At 37.0% G+C, this 22,521-nt stretch overlaps 2 protein-coding genes across 2 annotated transcripts; one reads left to right on the forward strand and one right to left on the reverse strand.

Moving 5' to 3' along the window:
- The first annotated feature begins 1,725 nt into the window (after positions 1–1,725).
- Positions 1,726–13,426, forward strand: prop1 (PROP paired-like homeobox 1). Its single transcript, XM_067421406.1, has 3 exons — positions 1,726–1,795; positions 2,989–3,209; positions 12,991–13,426. The coding sequence occupies exons 1-3, from the start codon at positions 1,726–1,728 to the stop codon at positions 13,369–13,371; spliced, it is 672 nt and encodes a 223-aa protein (XP_067277507.1). The 3' UTR covers positions 13,372–13,426.
- A 43-nt stretch (positions 13,427–13,469) lies between these two features.
- mcfd2 (multiple coagulation factor deficiency 2, ER cargo receptor complex subunit) lies at positions 13,470–21,250 on the reverse strand. Its single transcript, XM_067421407.1, has 4 exons — positions 21,099–21,250; positions 19,745–19,918; positions 17,167–17,326; positions 13,470–15,031 (listed from the first exon to the last, which is right to left on the reverse strand). The coding sequence occupies exons 2-4, from the start codon at positions 19,912–19,914 to the stop codon at positions 14,900–14,902; spliced, it is 462 nt and encodes a 153-aa protein (XP_067277508.1). The 5' UTR covers positions 19,915–19,918; positions 21,099–21,250; the 3' UTR covers positions 13,470–14,899.
- Positions 21,251–22,521: the final 1,271 nt, after the last annotated feature.

The following is a 22,521-nucleotide window of genomic DNA, read 5'->3' on the forward strand; positions in this document are numbered from 1 at the left end:
ACTGTCCCAATTTTGGTGAGCTTGTGCAAATTGTAGCCTCTTTTCCCTATTTGTAGTGGAGATGAGTGGTACTCGGTTGGGTTTTCTGCTGTTGTAGCCAATCCACCTCAAGGTTGTGCGTGTTGTGGCTTCACAAATGCGGGGAGATCCTCAAGCCTGTCAGTCACTGTGACTGTAAACAACACCACATGCAGCACCAAGACCGGTCTGCAATGCGCATGCGCAGCATTTCAAGCTCAGTATGCATGAAAATGCTGTTTCATGCATACTGAGCTTTTTACACTGTTAAAGACTTGGATTCCCATCCTACACATAGACAAAGTTTCAAAAACTAATGTTGGACGTTTGATAGAGTATTTCTGTGTCAAAAATACTCCTTCCGGTTTCTCACGTTTCGGAGAGTTTTTTTCGAGTATGGCTCGACTTGACGTTAATAAGAGAGGAAGGTCCTTGTATGGGCCGTACGGGCTCTTCTCCCGGTAGGGTGCGCGCACGTGACTAGAGCGAGAGAGGAAATGCACGCCCATAAACACTCGCTCAGATGCAGATCCAGTCATCCGTGAACACTTATGCCGCGCGCCGCGCGCCGCGCTCCACTTTATTCCTATGAGTGACATCAAGCGAATTCAACGCTTCAGCACAGCATTCCGGGAAGGCAGCGCTGCATTTGAACCGATTTGAACACAGAAATGACGGGAAGCTTCACAACATCGCTTCAGTCGTGTCTCAAAGTGGATTTCCATGCCACTGCTGTCACAGGACTTCACCAAATCATACCAAAGAAGTGTGTTTTTGACGGAGTGGTCCCAGCGATAAAGGTTCGGTCCTGCTTTGGAAGCAGCCGGTGAGTAAAACTGCTTCAAATGTCTATGCTGTTGGCTATCGTCGCGTGAGTAAACATCAGTAAACGACACGATTGCGTGCTTTGTCATTCAAATGCGCTAACGGTTACTCCATTGTTGTTCTATGTATAACGTTACACTAGTCTGACGTGCAAAACCGTTTTGCTTGCTACTTCTAAGGTTTAGTCGCATACAATAGTCCATAAACCGAATCATGTCCTCATAAACTGCGAGTAAACACACACAAATGTTGACAGGCCACTAAATACAGTACATACCACAGAGACGGACGTCCTGCTGTTCCTGTTTCTCCTGTTCAATTTATTTCAGCCTCAGATTTGATTCTGGATCATATATCTATTAGCTGAGATAGCCATGGGTTTCTCCACGCTTGAGGACGTCACCGCTTTGTTCGCGATCGTCATTCTTTAGCTCCGCCCACTCGATACGCCTCCAGGCGCTCGTTTTTTTCCGGAAAGACTCGGTACAGCCTATATTTCTTTTATAATAAAACTAAAGACTTTTCGGAGATATGAAGGATGCAATACTACTCTATAGGTACTCAAGATTGACATGAGATTGACTGTTTCACCCCCTTCTTTAAAGAATGTTTTTGCAAATAATGTGAAAAAGAAGTATTATATTTTATAGTATATTTTATATCTATATAAATAATATAAAAGGAGTGATGTTTAAATGGGAATATACGTCAAGCCAAAACTTCTGAACCAATTCACAAGAACAGAGCTTCACCATCATGTGAGCGGATAGGTAAGAGGTGTGACTGCTCTGTGATGTCACATTAGATTGCTGTGAAAAAGCATGGTTTGGTTAGGACGGAGGTCAAACCTCAATCTTGCCTGCAGCCCAGAGAGAGTTTGAAATGGACACAGACAAACCTCAACAACAAATCTCTGAAAATTACTCTGAAGTCACGGTTAGCTCAAGCGCAGGTAAGAATGTTACATTTACTAGGTCTACAGAAATATTGTAGTGTTATACATGATCGAGATATGAAAAATATTCACATTTTAGTATTTTAACAGATGAAACTTATAAAGAACATCACAACCAATTTACTAAACTGCAATGGCACTTTTAACAGTAAACCAGATACAGAGCTAGAGAATATATAAAAGTGTAGAAAATTAAAAGATAAGTGTCCAAGAAGTTTTTTTTATTATTATTTGATTGATTGTATAACATCAAAATAATAATAATAATAATAATAATAATAATAATAATAATAATAATAATAATAATAATAATAATAATAATAATAATAACATTAATACTTATGTCAGCATTGCTGTATTGTGTTTTTTTATTCAATTTTTCAATTGTATTATTTTAATTCTCACTCCCATAGTGGTTGTACGTTAAAAAACAACAAAAAACCTACCATGAACATCCTAATCTATTTTTGTCAAATTGTCATTAAATAAATTTCTTATGTTGAAAATTCATTTGAACAACTGAAATTCAATTGCAGACACATTTTTCAGTATAAAAAAGTTCAAAAAATGTAATGCTAAAAATATAAGCTGCAATGGAAATATATTAAAATAGAAAAAGGCACAAAATAAGCATTTTTTTCATCTGTTGTCTCCCAATGTTTCAGTCACTTTTTTATTGTTCTATTTACATAATTAATTTGGCACAGTATGGCGCTCAAAAATCCTATACAACTTCATACCCTCCATAGTAATGTTGTGAATGGCCCCTGGAAACCAAGAGTCCCACAATTTGACAAATTAGTCACTTTTTTGGCCATTGTTTGCTTAAGCTGAGCGTAATCTTTAGGGTTCTGGCATGCCTCTCTCTCACGATATTGAGTTTAGGTGGCAAAGCCCTCTGTCTTTTGAGTTCCTGGAGGTTTGTTTGGAAGCATTAAGGCTCTTAAATCCTCCGTCTTTAGTGAACAGCATTTGAGAGAAGTGTACCTGCAAATCCAACATCTCAGAGGTGTCAGTGGTTGATGAACTCTCACTGTCAATAGGAAATTGCTTGCAACTAGAGAGAGAGACCTGAGTCGAGACTTTTTCTGTTTGGAAGTGAACTTTAAAATCTTAAAACTTTTTAGGAGTGACAAAGAAGTGTACTCATAATGAATTCACCTTTTTGAATTTCACTTTATTGGATGCAGATGTTAACCCAAGAAAAGATTCTGGGACTTCGGAGAGCACCAGGGGTAGCGGAGGACGAGCAAGACCTTACCCTTCGCCATCCCGCAGGAGACACCGAACTACCTTCAGCAATGAGCAGCTGGAACAGCTGGAGTTAGCTTTCAGACAGAACCACTATCCAGATATCTATTATAGAGAGGAGCTTGCGAGAGCCACCAAACTCAATGAGGCTCGCATACAGGTAACTGGCCTGTTTGCTATGATAATTCAACTGATACATGTATCTGAAATAAATGCCCTAGTTTTATGTTACATTAACTATGGGTGGTTACAATGAGTTATTTACAGTGACACAGCAAAATATGTGAGTACACTGTAAAAAATATGGTTTAACTTAAAAAAGTAAGGAACCTGGTTGCCTTAAATTTGGAGTTTATTTAAATTCAAATTTGAGTTGATACAATGAAGGAAATTGGTAAAATAAATAGAAACTCAAAATATTATTGTATCTGAACCACATAAAAATGTGATAAATCATGAAAATAGCACAATTTGGCATGTTTCACTGCGTCGTCACAAACAAAACACACAATTACCCAATATGCTTACAAAATCTTTTAATAATATTTTAATAAAGGTTGTCGATTCTCAAAAAGGTTAATTGTATTAAGTCCAATTAATTAATTGTATAAAAGGGTTACTTCAGCGATTAGCATATGGCTTTGTATTAGTAGAAACCCTGGAGTATATTAAAATAATTGTGCTTCCCCCCTCATATCCCCTTGAGACAAGAGATTTATGCATTTTATTTCTGGAAAAATTCCTCCCATGACGCAAATATCATCAATTTGCGCCATCGGAGGAATTGTTGGGGGCTCCCAAGATGGCAGCGTTGTAGGAGGACGTGTGCTTGTCGCTCTGCGAGCAATTTCGAAGGGTTTATGATATTACTGCCATTTTTTAAAATAATTTGATGGCAGAACCTTGAAAATTAGGGGAGAGAAGAAAACAAAAACGGAAAAACGATCATATAGCAAGACGTAGTAATTGTAGGCTACCACGAATGCCCAAGTCTAAAAAGAAAAAGAGGAACTTTGAAAGGTCAACGATTTCTCTACACGTGCCGCTAAACATGGACGATAACCAGTCTCAAGAGTCGGTAGCCCAGAATCCTTTGAGTAGAGACGAAATGTGCTGGTATGAAACCACCCCAGAGCCACTGTCAGACACCGGGCTGTTTCCCATTTTGGCGGTGGAGACACCAGAGAAGCCTGCCAAGAAAAGGAATCGTGAAGCTCAGTCAGGTGGGCAAAACTGGGAGATGGCTAAGGCTGAACTCATGGAGGCGATACGAGCCATGACCAGCAAGCAGGATGAAACACTCCGGAGAGTCTCTGCTATAGGCATAACCACTGAAGCCACTTCCAAACGTGTTGAAGAGCTGACGACAACTGTCAAACAGCTGTCACTAGATGTTCTACAACACAAGCAAACACTGGAGAAAATAAAAGTTGCCAATACAAAGCTCCAAGAAGAAAATAAGCACCTGAGAGAAGCTGTTGCCGAGTGTCAACGCTATAGCAGAAGGTGGTCGCTTAAGATGCACGGCGTAAGGGAGTCAAGAGATGAAGACATCAGAGGCAAGATAATCGACATCCTTGGGAAAATGGCACCAAAGCTTCGTGAAGACTTGAAACAAGGCATTGACATCGTCCATCGCGTGGGAAAACTGAGAGATGACGGCGCTGCGAGATCAACTATAGTTTTGTTTGCCTTGCGTCGCCTTCGTGATGCCGTCTGGAAAGAAGCTAAAAACTCTCAGTATCTGCAAGAGAATCGTCTCAGGATTACCGAAGCTCTTTCTCCGGAGGACAGAACGGCTCGGGAGAAGCTCTGGCCTTTGATCAAGAAGGCGCGTGAAGAAGGGAAAAAAGCTTCATTCCGAGGTGCTTCGGCTGTCATCAATGGAAAAGTTATTGACTGTCCGGAATAGCCTCGTTGGCTGAGCATCTTCTTTTACCAAGCCATAGGTAGGCCATGAACACTTTGCCAACGCCCGAACTGATTGAGATGGTTGAGCACTTAATACTAATGCTACCTTAACAGATTTTTCTCTTTTTTTTTCTCTTTCTTCTCTCTCTCTCTTTTCACAACTATATATTATGACTTGTCAATGTCGGGCTTTAAGTTCATGTTGGTTTCATTTACTAAAAGGGCAGTCGTCTCGAACGTTCTTGTTTCTAAGTTGACGACTACTTGTACAACAGGGTTCTGCTATTTTAAGGCAGGTTATCATCACCTTCTTGTAAGGTCGTTGCATACTTTTTGCGTTCATTAGCACTTTCAGGTAATCTCTGTTCTATATCTCTGTTCCTTATGGACTTTTTGTTTAAACGTTTTAACGTCTTGTCTTTAAATGTGAGAGGTATTCGGGACTTAACAAAAAGGAAAGCATTATTTTTATTTTGTAAAAGGTCTGAAGCTGACTTGATTTTATTACAGGAAACGCACTCTTGTGACTCTGATACAAGGTTCTGGAAAGCTCAATGGGGTAATGTTGTTCACTTTAGTCATGGCTCTAATCATTCGGCGGGTGTCTCAATTCTTGTGCATGGTTTCAAGGGGGATATTCTGGAAGTTGTGCCCTCTAGTGACGGAAGATGGATAACAATAGTAGTTAAACAGGACAATACAGTTTTCATAGTTTGCAATGTATATGGATTTAATTCACACTTTGATAACAAAAACTTATTCAATTCCATTACTGGCAAGCTAAGGAATCTGAGAGGAAAATACGTGAATGCCTTTATAATTCTTTCTGGGGATTTCAATGAATGTCCTGACGAAATGGAGGATAGATACCCACCTAGAACGGCTCGCTCCTCCCAAGGAAGTGATTTAATCTCTTCTCTGTGCTCAGACCTATCCTTAACTGATGCATGGCGTTTTTTTAACCCAGGCATCCAAGATTTCACCTGGAGTAATAGAAGTCTGACTTTGAAGTCGAGAATTGATTTATTTTTAGTTTCTTCTTCTGCTCTTCATTTTGTTAATGAGGTTAAACATGTTTATGCACCCCTTTCGGACCACAAATTAATTATTTTGAAACTAGGCTCCATTGACCCGCAATCGGGCATAAGAGGTTATTGGAAATTTAACAATACACTTTTGAATGACGACTCCTTTAATGAATCTGTTAAGCTTATAGCGAAAGAGATCTTCGAGATTGACATTAATAATGGACATAAGAATAAGTGGAAGTACTTTAAGTACAAAATTAGACAATTGGCTATAAAAAGATCTAAGGAAATAAAGAAAGAAAAATATGAGGCGGAACATATCTTGATGAATAAGTTAACTCAATTAATGTCAAAAGGAAACATTAACCCAGAAGAAGAAATTGAGCTAAAAGCCATCCAAATTCAGATAGACCAAATATATACAGAAATGGCAAAAGGGGCATTTATTAGGTCAAGGGCTAAGTGGTTGGAAGAGGGTGAAAAGAACACCAATTATTTTTTTGCTTTAGAAAAAAGGAATGCTAAAAGAAATTCTATAACTGAGCTCTACATTGATGGCACCCTTTCTAAGGATCTAACTGTCATTTCTAAATTTGTTAGCTCGTTTTATAGTAATTTATATCAATCTAATTTTAACAGAGAAAAAACTGTACATTTTTTAGAAAAAATTCAGCACAATATCCCTATTATTAATGAAGATTATAAAGCATCTTGTGACGCTGATATCTCTTTAAATGAGGTTAAAAATGCTTTGTTTGCTATGAAGAAAGGGAAATCTCCCGGGATAGATGGGCTAGGTGCGGAGTTTTATATTCATTTCTGGGAGCTTATTCAACTCCCTTTAATACACATGTTTAGGGAGTGTATTGATCAAGGGGAAATGACCACAACAATGAAGCAAGGCATCATCTCCTTGATCCCGAAACCTGGTAAAGACCCTCACTTAATTGATAATTGGCGTCCAATCACATTATTAACTATAGATTATAAAATTCTGGCCTCTGTATAGGCAAATAGATTAAAATCTGATTTAAATTCAATAATAGCAGAAACTCAAACAGGATTCATGAAAAACCGCCACATTAGCAATAACATAAGGCTTGTTTTAGACTTGCTTGACTATGCTGACAATGTTGATTCTGACGCCTTCGTTTTGTTTCTTGATTTTTACAAAGCGTTCGACACAATCGAACATCCCTTTTTAATACAAGCCATCAAGGCATTTGGTTTTGGAAGCCCTTTCATCAACATTGTCAGCATGTTCTACAAAGATATAAACAGTTCTGTTATAATTAATCAAAATACTTCTCCACGATTTCAGATTAATAGGGGGGTCAGGCAGGGGTGCAATATTTCTCCCTTTTTATTTATCTTAGTAACCGAACTACTAGCTATACACTTAGTTAAAGAAGCTCATTTTGAAGGAATAAAGATTTTTGGAAAAGAAATAAAGATCTCACAGCTGGCGGACGACACCACCCTTTTTCTGAAAAACAAGGACCAGTTGAGCATTGTCTTTGAACTGGTGGAGAAATTCTCTTATGCGTCTGGTTTAAAGCTTAATCGATCCAAGTGTGAGCTGTTGCCACTTCATTGTTGTGATGATTCTACAATTGATAACATTCCAGTTAAACAGAATGTAAAATATTTAGGTATACATGTATGTAAAAATATTATAGTTAGACAGAACTTAAATTTTTCAAATAGGATACAGAAAACCAAATTAATTTTCAACTGCTGGTTACAAAGAGACTTGTCCGTCTTGGGAAGAGTATTGCTCTCCAAGGCAGAAGGACTTTCTCGCTTCGTTTACCCTTCTCTGTCTCTATTTGTAAAGGACTCAACTGCTAATCAAGTCAACAAGACTTTCTTAGATTTCATTTGGAAGAACAAATCTCATAGGCTTAAAAAGAATGTTCTCTCTAACCCAAAAGAAAAAGGAGGTCTAGAGGTTTTGGATTTTATAGATGTGGTCAACACATTCAAAATTAATTGGTTAAAAAGGTGCATTCGAAATCCTGATTCTATCTTTTTCTTCATTCCGAACTTTATTTTTAATAAGCTGGGTGGGCTCTCATTTCTTCTAAAGTGCAATTTTCTACCTAATAAACTGCCTATCAAACTGTCCAACTTCCATCAACAGTCCCTCTTGGCCTGGAAATTATCCTTCAGTCACAACTTCTCACCACACAAGTCTCTCCTTTGGAGCAACAGTGACATTCTTATTAGGAATAAATCAGTATTCTTCCCTAAATGGTTTGATAGAGGAATTAACCATGTACTCTGCTTATTTGATGATTCTGGCACCATGTTCTCTTATGAACAATTTATGGAAGTTCATGATTTCCCAATACCTTTTAAAGACTTTAAATCTATCACTGATGCCATCCCTGTCGGAATTAGACAATTAATTAAAAATCATCTGAGCTATGGAAACAAAGATATCAGACAGCCTTCACTTAGGTTGGATGGTGTAGAACTGTCTGATAAAAAATGTAACAATAAGCATATTCGCAGACATCTGCAAAGTGGTGACTCTGTTGCTCCAAGGGGGAAGTTTTATTGGAATTCCTTAATAAGTGAAATAAATTGGAAAAAAACATGGTTAATTCCTCACAAATACTGTATCTCTAATAAAGCTAAAGAGGTCCATTTTAAACTTTTGCATAACATTTACCCTACAAATTGTTTTATTGCTAAGTTTCGAGATATTGACACATCCTGCAGCTTTTGTAAACAGGACACTGAAACCATTCCTCATTTATTTTTTAATTGTCCAGTTACCAAAAGGTTTTGGGAAGATTTGGGTACTCACTTTCTCCAATCTCAAAATATAACTCACTCTTTTACCCTGAAAGATATTATTTGTTACTTTTGTTTCCCAAAAAATGGCACTCTGGAGTTTGTATTAAATTTTATAATCTTAAATGCTAAGTTCTTTATACACAAGCAGAAATTTAATAAGTCTTCCTTATATTTTAAACTTTATATTTTGGAACTTAATATGCTTCTTAAATCACTCAAGCTTGTTAAGAACAAGAAGAATGGAAAACTTCTGTATAAATATTATGACCTATTTCCCGAATCCTCTTAATGTTCTCTTTTTTTCTACCTCTATGTATGTTTTTTTTTTTTTTTTTTTTTGTTTGTTTGTTTTGTTTCCGGTATGGTATATCTGTATTAATATTTGTTTGTATATTGTTGGTTTTGCACCTTTGTACCCAATATCACCTTCAATAAAAAAAAAAAATAAATAAAAAAAAATAAAAAAAAGGAATTGTTGGCCAGAGGTTAAAGACTACAGCCAGCAGAGGGAGCCATTTCCTCATGTTTTCAACTCGCGCGTGGGGGATGGGAGATCACACTCACAGCTGCAGCCTCAGGCATTGATGGAAACGGGTGCGGCCAGCAGAGCAAAGGAAGTCTTTCAAATTCTCTAACTAATACCTATGAAAGTTAAGCTTTCAAAGGCATGAACTGAAAACACAGCAGACTGAACACGCGCTGTGAATCTATGCCGCAGACGCGTTTACCTCAGCTCTCATCACAAGCTCATCAATGACTGTCAATATATCTGACTCCTGCAGCGTTTTGGGCTGTGAGACTCCCTCAGCGGCTAAATCACATATTGAACAGACACTGTCAGTTTTTTTATTGTAGTGTCTGTTCTCTAACTGAACTGATTTTATGAAAATGAACGCGGTCGCGGTGGGAAAGTGATAGTGATTCAGTAATCTAGTAGCGGTGGCTTTGGGAATGGCCTCGTAGGGCAGCGAAGCATTCTGAGAATTGTTGTCTTTCATCCCCATAAGACAAAAATACATTATCGGTATTTTCTCAGTCTAGAAGGCACCAAATTAAAAAATAATTTCACATTTCTACTTCATTAATGACCCAGTTTAAATACAGATTCATCTTCCCAGCGCTGAAGTACTCCTTTAATTCCAATGAACTCAACATTTTGAGGCAACCAGGTAACTTATTTTTTATTAAAAAAAATTGTACTGTGTAGAATCATAAAAAACTTGCTGTGATAGCATTGAGCGACAGTTTGGTTTCTAGTAATTCAATGCTCATTACATTTGTCCAAAATTATGGGGCCAGATTCACAAAATCTTCTTAAAGGGATAGCTGAACCCAAAGAAAATTCTGTTATTAATTACTCTCATGTCATGCTAAATCCGTAAGACGTTCATTCATTTTCAGAACACAAATTAATATATATATATATATATATATATATATATATATATATATATATATATATATATATATATATATATATATATATATATATTTTTTTTTTTTATAAACTCTGAGAGCTTTCTCTTCCTCCATTGACAGCTACGCAAATACCACTTTGACGCTTCAAAAAGTTAATAAAGAAATAGTAAAACAAATCTATATAAATCTTTTGGTTTTGTAAAACATTTAGAAGAGACACGATTGATTTATATGACAAATAGATTGAGTTTAGGCCCATGTGGAGGCCTTCCTCTTCTGATGCTTCTGCCCAACTTTCTGGTCCCATTTACATCACTGGTTCTGTCCAGTCCCCTGGATCTGCCGGCTCCACCGGCATCATTCAGCTTATTGGCTCTGCTCCCATTGATAACTCCATGAGTCTCTTCGGCTCTGCCTCTGGCTTACCCTTCACCACTAGAGTCCCAGGCTGCCCCTCGGCCTTTCATGCCCATATCTCCACCTCGGCCTGTCAGCCCATCGGCTCAGTCCCAGTTCTGCATTCCTTCATCTCCACCATAGACCATCTGTCCTAATATCTAATATGACTTCTGACTTAAATTGTTGCCTGAATCATAATCATACACTGTTTGTTCGTTGGCCAGAGGAGAACTGGCACCCGACTTAGCCAAGTTTTTCTCCATTCTGTCACCTGTTTTGGTTCTTTGCCAAAGTTGCCTCTTTCACCTTTGTCTTTTGGCTTGCTCAGTTGGGGACACTAAATATTCAACTATATTACTGATCTGCCTGCATTGACACTATATGAAAATTGAAATGAGCTGGATGACATCACCATCAAATTATATTGCATCATTTTCCTGTTTAACAATGTAAAGCTGCTATGAAACAATCAGCATTATAAAAAGCGCTATATAAATAAAGCTGACTTGAATTTTTTTTTTTTTTTTTTTGCTCTGACAATCTTTCACTCGCATAAGTTCAGCAGTAGCAACCACTTTAGAACAATCCAATATCAATTCCCAATGGATAAAATTAGGTAGTGGGAGAGTGGGGTAAAGAAGTGAGACATTTGCTTCCCCCTTAAAGCAAGCTAAAATGATCTATCAGTAAAACTGACACATTTCCCATTAATTCAGGATGTTTGGAAATTATCAGAATGTATTCAGGATGCAGGTCAGTGAAAATATGATTGGTAAAAAAAAGTGCTCTTGTGTCTCACTTTACCCCAGCTAAAGTAAACTGAGACAGACCAGAGACATCAATGGGGGTAAAGTGAACCACTTACTTTTTCTACTCTGAAACTACCATAACAACACATGTTGTAACAGTTTGAATCCTGACAGCTAGCTTGACAACCACACATACCAGAACTAATGTCAGACTAGTAACAGAATCATGGGGATTGGTCAATAAGGCACTTTTTCTAAACACTTTTTCTAAACACTTGAAAGTAACTCTGAACAAAATCAAAAACAACATAATATAATTCAAAATGTTTTAATTAAAGTTCAAATGACAGCTAGAACAATTTAGATCGGAACACAGTCTGGGGGTCAGAACACAGGCCCTTAGAGCCAGCTAGGGTCTGGGGGTCAGAGCAAAGGACAATCAGAACCAGTTAGAACAGCCTGGGACTCAGAACACAGGACGAGACCGACCTGGATTAGAACATCAGCCTGTCATACTCTACAACTAGGCCTACTCTACATCCCAGCCCTGAAGTTACAGGGAAAGATGAGGAGTTCCTCTCTCCGTGTGTTTTCTCCAGGCCTTTTAGGTTTAGGCCGCTTCTTCACCACATCACTCTGGAACATGTGCCCCAGGTTGTCTTCCTGTGTACTGTTTTGGCATGATGGCTTTTCTACAATGTTTATGACATTAAAAATAAAACATATGTAATGAAATATTACATTAATATATGTTTAAGACTAAACTTAACTTGTGCCTCGTGTCTCACTTTACCCCACAGCATTTTTCTTACTTTAACCCCCACATTTTTAGAAAAAAATCTCTCTTTTAGCAATTCAGGCTAATCTTTAGCTAGCATCATTACATGGTTTTATATGTTGGTAGTTCATCAACATGTATCAAATAAGTTTTTCTACCTGAATCAATTTGCTTTGACAACAGATTAAGTTGACAGCAAGAAAATTTACTTTTACATGCTGACAACAACATGAGGTCCTCTCCTTCATAGCCAAGGGGAAATTGTAGGGGCTTGAAAACAAAATGGTCATATGACCACAAATGTGTTTTGTTGACCAGATACAGGGGGTGTCTCACATTACCCGATGTCTCAAATTACCCCACTCTCCCCCTAAAAAAATATATTTTGATGGTTTGAAAAGACATTCTAATATATGGCACAATAGGGAAGACTATTGCAACTTTCCATTTCATGCACCTTGATTTTTGTTAGAAAATTAGAAAATAGCAGTGACAAAAAAGAATCTAGGAATGTTTTGTGAATCCGGTTAATTGTGCCATGTTGCGCACACTGTGGACAGACAAATCACATAGCAGGAATTTTATTACATAACACTTGGTTAGAAAATGTCTGGATTATTGAAGATGTCTTTAGTTGTTGGCCAGTAGTAAAAAAATCTATTGTAATATAATGACATGTTAGTGATTTAATGTTGCTGGTAAGAAAATTACCTTTTGAACGGCCACCATCATGGTGTAGTTACAGTATCTACAGCTAATTTTCCACATTACCCAGCCAAACCTCGATTTCCTGGTTTGATTATTCTAGCTGAATCTGAGCTAAACCTGCCTGCTTTTTGCTCCCTGCTGTAGGTATGGTTTCAGAACCGTCGTGCCAAACAGCGGAAGCAGGATCGTATTACCCAGAAAGTGCTGCCGGTGGGCATAATGCCAGGGCGAGGGTCTCTCTTTAGCGGTATGTGTGTGTCTTCCACTGCCATGGGGCGGCAGTACCAGTGCCATCATTCCCTGTCACACATCCCCCGATTCCCTTCAGTGCTGCCCCCTGGAGGCTACCCACCCCATCCTTCCTCCAGTAACCATTTCTCCTGCCCCTCCGGCCCTGCTCCATCACAAGCCACCAGACAGCCTGATGACTGGTACAACCAGTTGCGTAACATCGGACCATCAACTACTTCAGTGCTCTCACTGGCCTCTGCATCTGCACTGGAAACCACTAGTCACTGGAACTAGTGGAAGTGTTGATGGGTTATTGAGTAGCCTTTTATCTTCCCTTTTGTACAAGAAACTACAGAACTAATAATAAAGTTGTTTTCAATGACAAAGCAAGATTGACGTTTTCTGTGTTTATTATATTTGCAATCACACAACATATTTTTCTCTCAATTATTGCTATATCTCCCTAGAGAAAAATAGTTACATTTATGTCAATATCCTTTGTCATTATTAAACTGTGACAATTAAACTAGGTTCAGTTTACACTGAACATGCTGTAGACTTTAAATTAGGACCATTATGAACATGTCATTGTTTTCTCAGATGAAATGTACAATAGACCCTATGATCTTTTAAATTACATCTCTATTAAAAGTCATCAATAACAATTTACAGCTTTGGTAGAAATAAATTACACATGGTTTACATCAAATGCTGTTATTCTTGATACTTTATCGACGTTAAACAGACATGGGTCAATGACAATCTTTGAAACATTTTGTTGAAAACATACACATCAAGTTCTTAGAAATGTGCTCTTTTACAGGGTACACAAAGGGCTTCATTTTGGTTGAACCAAACCACTTTGATTTAGCAGACAAATGTTTTTCAAAATAATAATAAGCAGTTTTGTTAGAAAACTGGGGTAAATGCCTCAACCGATTTTTCTCAAATTTCGGAAAAAATATCAAAATGATTGTTCATTATAGAAGTGCATTGAAGTCACTATATGGATGAATTGCATGTTAAATATATGTTTTATTATTATAAATTAATAGATCATAACAAAAACAGCATCATGTCATTGACCCATATGGCATTTTGTGTACATTCAGACTCTAACAGCAAGCTGAAAATCAGTTCACCCTGATCTTTTAGTGGACACAATTCCAAAATAAAAGGTAGCTGTTAAATCCAACTAAAGTAGAATTAGGCCTATAGAGAGATTCATCCAGATTTACAGCTCTGAGCAGGCATTTTTGCAGATTTAAATGTAAATTTAGGTAAAACCAAATTTACATAGTTAGGTGCTGTGTGTTCACGTGAAATTTGTCCTTTCAAATCATTTTGGAAGTTTTTTTTGTTGTTGTAAATGACAGTAACAGTGATAATCCCTTTAAGGCAGAAAGAGTGTGTGTTCGCTATCATTGGCAGCAGAGCAGCAATTATGTCCTGCTTTATCTTCATTTAACAATGAGCTTTGCAGGAGAGTGTCACTGCAAAGCATTTATTCAATCATAACAATTTATGCTTGTTTACAGTGGATAAATTTGGCAGTTTATACATCAAGGGTCCATTCTGACAAGAGATGCAGATGTGAGTGCAACAATGAATAAATGTCACACTGATGACATAAATACAAAACATCTCATGTCACTACATCCCCCTCACAATTTCATTGTATGACATTTTATACTGGATATACGAAAGCATGAATATACTGCGCCTGTGAAAATCGCACACACACATGAAGGAATGTGCTGGAGATTTGTACATCAGAGGTAATCTGCATTCACAGTAAGGCCACGGCTGTTCCCACCATCTTTTACTCCAGAGACCTCGCGAACTCTGCATAGTCAATGTAGCCATCATTGTTTTTGTCATCGTCTCTGAGGACGTCATCAATGAGGTTGATGAGATCTTCTTCCTTCATTGGCTGGCTATCATCTCCTCTTTCCTGGAAAGCAAAGCCAGGGGACAATATTAATTATAACTGAATGAAAAAAAGAGGCTGACGCAGAGGTTGAAACTACTTTTTGCACACACAGGGATACGCAGCAACATGCAAACATTTTTAAATATTAAAAATAAAAGGATTTCTCTCGGGAGCAGCATTCAGTCATTCCGCTCCCAAAATTCTGTCATGTAAATAGGGAATCCGCCTTGGCACAATTGGCTTTTAAAGGGAATGGGAGATGAGGATTGTTTTTTTGCGCGTTAAGCCGAACACACACCCATGATGCATTAAGATGCTATTGGTGCTTTCCGGGGCAGGCTTTTGAGCCCGTAAGTTATGACTGCAAACCACGACTCATGACAATGTAGTGATCTAGGCAAAGTCACGCCAAACTTTATGAGCACAAGGAATTGTGGTAGCTACATGTAACCAAAGCATGGCACACCGTACAGGGCTTATGGTCATTTACAATCATTTCTATCACCAAAGGTGCTTACTCCTTGCTTATTTGAGGGAAATGGAGGAGAAAAACAGCACATAAGGCAAGAGGAGCTGTTATACCTTTTATTTTATGTTATTTGTATATTTGGAAATGTATTTGGCATTTGAAAGCCCATCTGTAGGGGCTGCCATTGTTGTTTTCCGCGGGCTGTGTGACATCAAATGGGAGTACACCGATCTAGTACGAGTTCATGGGTGGAAAAGTCACAGGTTTGACTGCCGTTTTAGTGCACTTTCACGGGTAGAAGGTATTTACAACTCTTTCGCATCATGCGCATACTTCTCTGATAATCAAAATTATTAAGACAGAAATAACAATACCATGTATGAAACTAACAGAGTTGAAAAAGTACCAAAAATTCACCACTCCAAGAGAAAATAATGCCAAATATAGAATACCGCACAGTTCAAAAAATCCCTTTTATTCAGGAGTGTTTTTGGGGTACTGCATTATAAAAATGCTCTCTTTGGGTCAGCGGTAGCCTGGGAAAACCCAGACAACTTCTAGCAAATTTAGATTTGCTCTCCAAGAAGTCTGGCAAAGAGCACATTCAAGCCCATTTCTAATCCGTCATAATCGAGGCACCAATCAGAAACGTCGGGGCGGGTTTTACACGATGACGACAGCGCAGCGACGGTGAAAAATGGATGCCGCCGTGGAACGTAATTTGTTCTGATCAACTATCTTGTCTGTTTTAACCGATTACACTTTTCCTTTTTGATAAAACCAGAGCAAAAAACAACATTTGGCTACCAGATGTGGATTAACGTTACACCGGCTACTTTAATAAGGAGGATGGGAAGTGTGATCAGAGTGTGATCACAGCAGCTCTGTATCTGGCCTTTTTGTGATTATTTCCTGAGACTAGATATGGTAGACATGTAAAAATTGTACATAATTGTAAATGAATAACTAGGGTAACTATGCACAAATCTGAAAATGTTCTAACACATCTGAAATGACACATCTTAAATAAAGTTTGTGAGACACAAATTTCCATAAGTTTTCATAATATTGCAAATTGAATCGCAATCCAAATGCCTTACAATGGGGAAAATGCGATCAGAGCTTGATGTTTTCGGTTCGACCGTCAATCCGAGATGTTTCAGTCGGTCTGAGATGCTATTAGGTTTTCCAAATTTTGCAAAAATGTTGATGGAGTGGTGGTGGCCACCAGCTATTATCATATTTCTTTTACAATAAAGACGTCAGAAGCCATTGCAACATCTTCCTCAAAATCACAAACGTTGCTCTGCATACCATCTCCTTCATCGCTCTGATTGGTTTAAGGTATATCCAACTGTGCCCAGAGGCATTTGAGCGACGTCCGTTGGTGACGCCCGTTTGGAAATGATTTGTCTATGAAGCTTTGCTAGACTATAACTCACTTACTACTGAGAATGGTCTGGTTTTACCCAGGCTAGGTCAGCAGCAGCGCCAACACAGTTTTGAATGTTCCGGTGTAATTTTATTAAAGGTTTAATAGACACAGACAAATCGTTGTCCTTTAGGAATAAGATTGTGTGGGTGTCTGATCACAATATTTTAAGTAGCCGTTCTAAGTAGGTTGTGTCCAAACTTTGAACCGGTAGAGCCCACAGCATAACGTCAAGCTCAAAATTAAAGCACACACCTCTCTATGAACATGAGTAATGGCAGTGGCAAGCTCAAGTCCATCCAGCAGGTTGTTGCCATCATAGTCGTGCATCTTGAAATAGTGTAGCTGCAGTTCTTGAGGCGTCATGTCCGACTCCGGCTTTTCAATCACCCCTTCTAAATGCTCCATGATATGGCTGCAACAGAACAGAAGAAAGGTTAGATTACAGACAGAATAATATTAGCCAGCCTATTTAAGACGATCAGCATCAGTCGATAACTGTGACACAATGAAACCATAAAACACCACAATGAAATTGAAGAAGCAACATTTTCTTTCATATTGTGAAGCACAGTATATCAGATTATAATTGACTGTTGAACAAAATAAAACGTGGTTCTGTGTATTGGTTGTTGATTGGATTTTGAGATGTGTGTGTTGCACTAAAAAGTGGAGGCAGATGAACATGAGCTTGCAGGAGAGCGTTTGAGTTGACTAAATTATTGAAGTTCTTATCACTAGAGAAAAGTCTGTCATTTCTGTCAACAGAAAGTCCTGCTATGATTCTGATTAAACATTATGAGGTCAAAACCATTGTTAAAAATGAAACAATCATGGAAGAAATATAACATGAATTCAGAAAATCGATAGGGTGAACTTTAATTCTACAGATAAATTTATACTGACAGCCTTTGTATACCGTTATATACCGGTTATATAGGGTCCAAAAGCCTAAAGGCCACTAATCTTTCTATTTTGCCACAATATTTCCAATATTTCTTTATCCCTTATACTCCCCAAGGCTGTATTTATTTGATGGAAAATACAGTGAAACCGCCATGGGCGCCGGAACCATTGTATGAGGGTGGGGCAAGACCCACCCACTTTTTTAAGTGAAAAACACATTTAAGACCAAAGATATTGGACCCACACACTTTTACTGTCTATAATTCTGTTCACCTAACCCTAACCAATAAACATTTTATTATTAAACACACGTTAGATGCTTTATTTCCACTTTTCAAATATTTTCTTTGTTTTTATTGAAAATAAATACCAATCTGATATGTGATGGGAAAAGAGTGAGCTCGGCAAAAGGCGGATCCTTGGGTCAATTGACTCAATCCTTGGGTCAATTTGTAAATCAAAGCTTTATATTATTGCCACAGTTAATAATTTGGTGTCTTGTCATTTTGTCTGGCCCAAATCAGACATTTAGTAGACAATGCAGACTATTTGCACAATATAAATTGCATCTACTTGCAGTAAAACAGTAAAACAAATTTTAGGGGATCCACCGATGCCCATTAAAACAGTAATATTGTGAAATATTACAATTTAAAATCTTTTCAGTTCATTTATTTTAAAGGAATGAACTGCAATTCCATTTTAAAAAATGACATCTAAAAACATCTTAATTTAGAAGTAATACAAGCTATTTTCTCTCCTGTTTTTGACCCTCTCGTTTAAACACTTACTTAGTAAACACCCACTGCTCCCATTGGTTAACAGTTTTGTATTTTAAAATAATTTCAACTTTTACACGTGTGGAATTGTTTAAAAAACTTCTGCAGTTGAAATGGCAACTGGTGAATTCTTTCTGAATCCCAAATCAGAAAGTCTGCGGCAGCTTGGTAATTAATCAACTTTACTTATAATTTATTCCTTATGTTTTGTTAAGTAGAATTGCTTTATATTAAACAAAGACGATACAGAAAGATGTTTATCTTGTAACATAACCATTTTTGTGTATTAAATATGCTTTGTAAGTCTTGGTTGTGGCAAATCCTCAAAGTTGAGGTACTAATTGAGTTACCACAGTATGGTGTTTAATGTAAACAAATTATGAATGAATGTACCATCTTTTGCCGTACTGTCACTCTTATATTCATCATTTTCAGCAAAGTGAAAATAAAGTGAGTACATATCAAATGATCTGTATCAGAAAGCAATGGTAACACATGGTTACTCACACTGGTGCTGCGACATTGCTTTCAGATCTAACAATCATTATATTTTATTTTCTCAGAAAAGCCTGCGTCAATCTGCGTATCTTGTTAAAAACATTAATTTGCAGTAAATTTAAGCAAACAAACAAACGGTGTCTTACTGATGCGATCTGACTGGAAGTTTAATTTCTTAATGTTAGGATCACAATGAAGGCAATAATAAGCCTGTGTTTTCCACAACTTGGCACTGCAAAATGTCTTGATTTTTTTTGTTGCTCAAGTAACAACATCTGTAATCAAGTAATTTGCATCTGAAATTGTACATTTTAATTCAAAATTAACTTTAAATACAAAAAAAATGCATTAGTTACTTTACTAAAGTGCATTAGTTATATTGGTAAAGAGAAATAGTTTTTAAATGAGTTCTGTGCATGGATTAAATGTGACCTTTGTTTTCCTGACATGTTATTCGCAGGCAGAGATCAGGGCATCCTGCTCCATTACAGAGGTCATTTGGCAGAGAGGGCATTTTTGAAAAGAAATCCAATCAAAATCAATAAATGCTATAAAAATACATTTCACTAGAACAGTTTAAAATTGTTTTTAGAGCCTATACATATATCTAAATTCAGTTACAGTAAGAAGAAGAACAAAACCCTACTCACTCTTTATCCTGAACCATGTTCCTGTCCAACCGGGTGATTGGAGGGTGAACTTGATTTGAAGCAGCTGGTTCTCCATGCTGTCCATGGGCCCAGATAGACAGCACACAGCTGGAGCAGAGCAGGAACCAGCTCCATAATCTGAGCTGCCCAGATCTTTCTTTCAATCTCATTACACTGAAATCACGAGGTAATAAGAGTTAATGCGAGAATAACAATGACAGCTCCATTCATACAGCTGGAGCATTCTGTACTGAAAAATATTTGACCAATAAGAGCAACACACAATTTTAACCTCCTGGGTGCTACTGTCCTCATACAAGGACATTATATTTTAGTGAAATTCTCTTAACACCATACAAAGAGCACATTCAAGGTTATTCAGAGATGCCATTGTTTGAGGTTTCTCAAGGACAAAAAGGTCTCCATGGTCTTTAAAAATTACTGAATGATCAAATGTAGGACTCTTATTCAAATATTATATATATTTTTTGTACTTATTATTTAATAAGACTCGTTTTCAAATTGTTTTTTATAAATGTTATGGGGTTTCTAATCAACATATGACTTTCTGTTACAAAACAGGGCATTGATTTGACCTCAGTTGAGGACACCGGGACTTAAAGCCTGTTTATCAGGCATTTTGGGAGACACAACAAGGGAAATAAACAACATGAAAATGTTGCCAACTATTACTCCCATTATTACACTTCTTTTTCATCACATGTTGCTCCAAGAACATATTAACGTGCAAATAAGAAACCGTGTATAAATACATTGCATTGAATGGGAAAACCTATGCATGTCCATTTTACCCAGTAAGTAAAATGGTATATAAATTTATTCCGTTATATCTTTCATAACATAGTTGAGAATCATCTAATTTAAAAAAAAAATAATAATAATAAATAAAAAAACAGCACATTGATTTGTGATTGAAAAGCAACCTATTGTTTCCTTTATGACGTTACACGTCTTTTTTTTCCCACTTTGTTTTCCCGGGTCTTATGAAGTTAAAATTCGTTATAAGATTACACAGACTATTTATAATGGGGGGTAAAGCAGTAAAACAAAAAAATGTGGCTGACATATGGATGAACTTGAAAAATTAGGAATCAAAACAAATAGTGGAGGAAAGTAATGGCATAATTACTGGCACAAAAAAATAAAAATATAATCTGTGCTGAAACGTGTGAAATGAACAAAGATAGATGTGAATATTGAAATATTACAGGAAGAACAGTCTAGACATCGAAACAGCAGTTGCATACGTTGTCCAGTCATCTGAACGCTTTTCTGCTTCTCTCTTAATACATCTTACAACATTATAACAACATACACATGCAAATTCACTCACCTGCTATAAATCGCAATTGACGGGTAAATATTCGTCCTATTTATTCAGGCACAGTGGAGTAACTGAACTCCTGCTGATGTTTACTCAGCGCCGCTCTTTATGACTGCTTTTGCTTGCCGTAGTTGCCTTTCACCTCATGGACACGACAGCTAAACTCTGATTGGACACGAAAGCTTTTATAAAGTTTAACACAGCCGCGGACACGGCTAAAATACAACAATATAATAATATGTAGTAGGATGGAATACAAACGCACTGTATAAAATATACAACCAAATTTTACATTAGTAATAAAAACGTTCAAATACGATTTTTAGCCAAAAGCTAAATCAGATGTCAAAATAATAATAATAATAATTAAAAAAAATAAAAATTAAAAAGCAAAATGTTAAAGATAAATAACGAAAGTGTGGCTCGAGTCTAGTGGCTCATTTAGGTAAACGCTGAATGAGAAATTAATTCATTTATTAATCATTTTTTAATTTATTATTATTTATTTATTTTTATTTTTTACACATATTAAACTCAATAATTGCATTGTCACATTTAAATCAGATAGCAGGAACAATAAATTACAAATTATGCAGAATCTTTTTTTCTTCTTCTCCAGGACACGACAGCTGCACGCTGATTGGATTTGTGTAAACGCCATAAAGCCGCGAGCGCACAGTAATCCACACTGTCTGCAGCAACTCAGAGGAATGAATGAGCGCACCCAGAACTCTTAGGGATGAAGATTTTGGGCCTAGTTAATCAATCACCACGGTCAGCTGCATGGCAAACCTCTGCAAAGACAATGAGAGGGCCAAATCTATTTTCCGACAGCTGGAGGTTAGGTTTATTGCATTCTTAGTATCTTAGAAATGTGACTTTTAGAATAGCCAGTAGACATGCGTGATGTTTGCCAACAACTTTGAGTACTGTAGGCCTATGTAGATTTGATACTGAATATATAATTGGCAGTCGATGAATGATTATTGTATTATTCGTTTTTTATTGAGTTTATAAAAGCCATGCTGTTTTGATAGCTGGGTCATTCCTTTTATACAGTGAGTTTTCTGTCTCTTTGAGCATCATCATATTTTCTATAAAGTGAGTCACATATATGAAATGGCTTTGTTACATTTTTAAATTTTATATTTAGGTCTTCATCACTTAAGCAGATAATAGACATCAAAAATACTATTTTGTATTTTACACATCTTTTTATTGATCTTATTAATTTTATCATGTCCGATCAGTACAAAGTAATCAACTTCAACAAGAACTATAAACCATCAAATTATAAATATATCAAAATATTTGTAGATTATGTTTTCAAATTCTCTTTATTTACTCTGTCCCTGAATTCATCTTTCACACTGTTGTATGTATTATGCATTTCTTGACTTCCAAAAACAGGAAGTAGTATGTATTTCTCGAC

This window comes from Pseudorasbora parva, chromosome 17, assembly GCF_024679245.1.
Source record: "Pseudorasbora parva isolate DD20220531a chromosome 17, ASM2467924v1, whole genome shotgun sequence".
In the NCBI taxonomy this organism is placed as follows: domain Eukaryota; kingdom Metazoa; phylum Chordata; class Actinopteri; order Cypriniformes; family Gobionidae; genus Pseudorasbora; species Pseudorasbora parva.

Coding starts and splice junctions, on each gene's coding strand:
- prop1 (XM_067421406.1), top strand. CDS start 1,726: ATGGACACAGACAAACCTCAACAACAAATCTCTGAAAATTACTCTGAA. Junction 1,796..2,988: donor CACGGTTAGCTCAAGCGCAG/GTAAGAATGTTA, acceptor TATTGGATGCAG/ATGTTAACCCAAGAAAAGAT. Junction 3,210..12,990: donor TCAATGAGGCTCGCATACAG/GTAACTGGCCTG, acceptor TCCCTGCTGTAG/GTATGGTTTCAGAACCGTCG.
- mcfd2 (XM_067421407.1), bottom strand. CDS start 19,914: ATGAGATTGAAAGAAAGATCTGGGCAGCTCAGATTATGGAGCTGGTTC. Junction 17,327..19,744: donor AACATGGTTCAGGATAAAGA/GTGAGTAGGGTT, acceptor GTTCTGTTGCAG/CCATATCATGGAGCATTTAG. Junction 15,032..17,166: donor TTACTCATGTTCATAGAGAG/GTGTGTGCTTTA, acceptor TTTGCTTTCCAG/GAAAGAGGAGATGATAGCCA.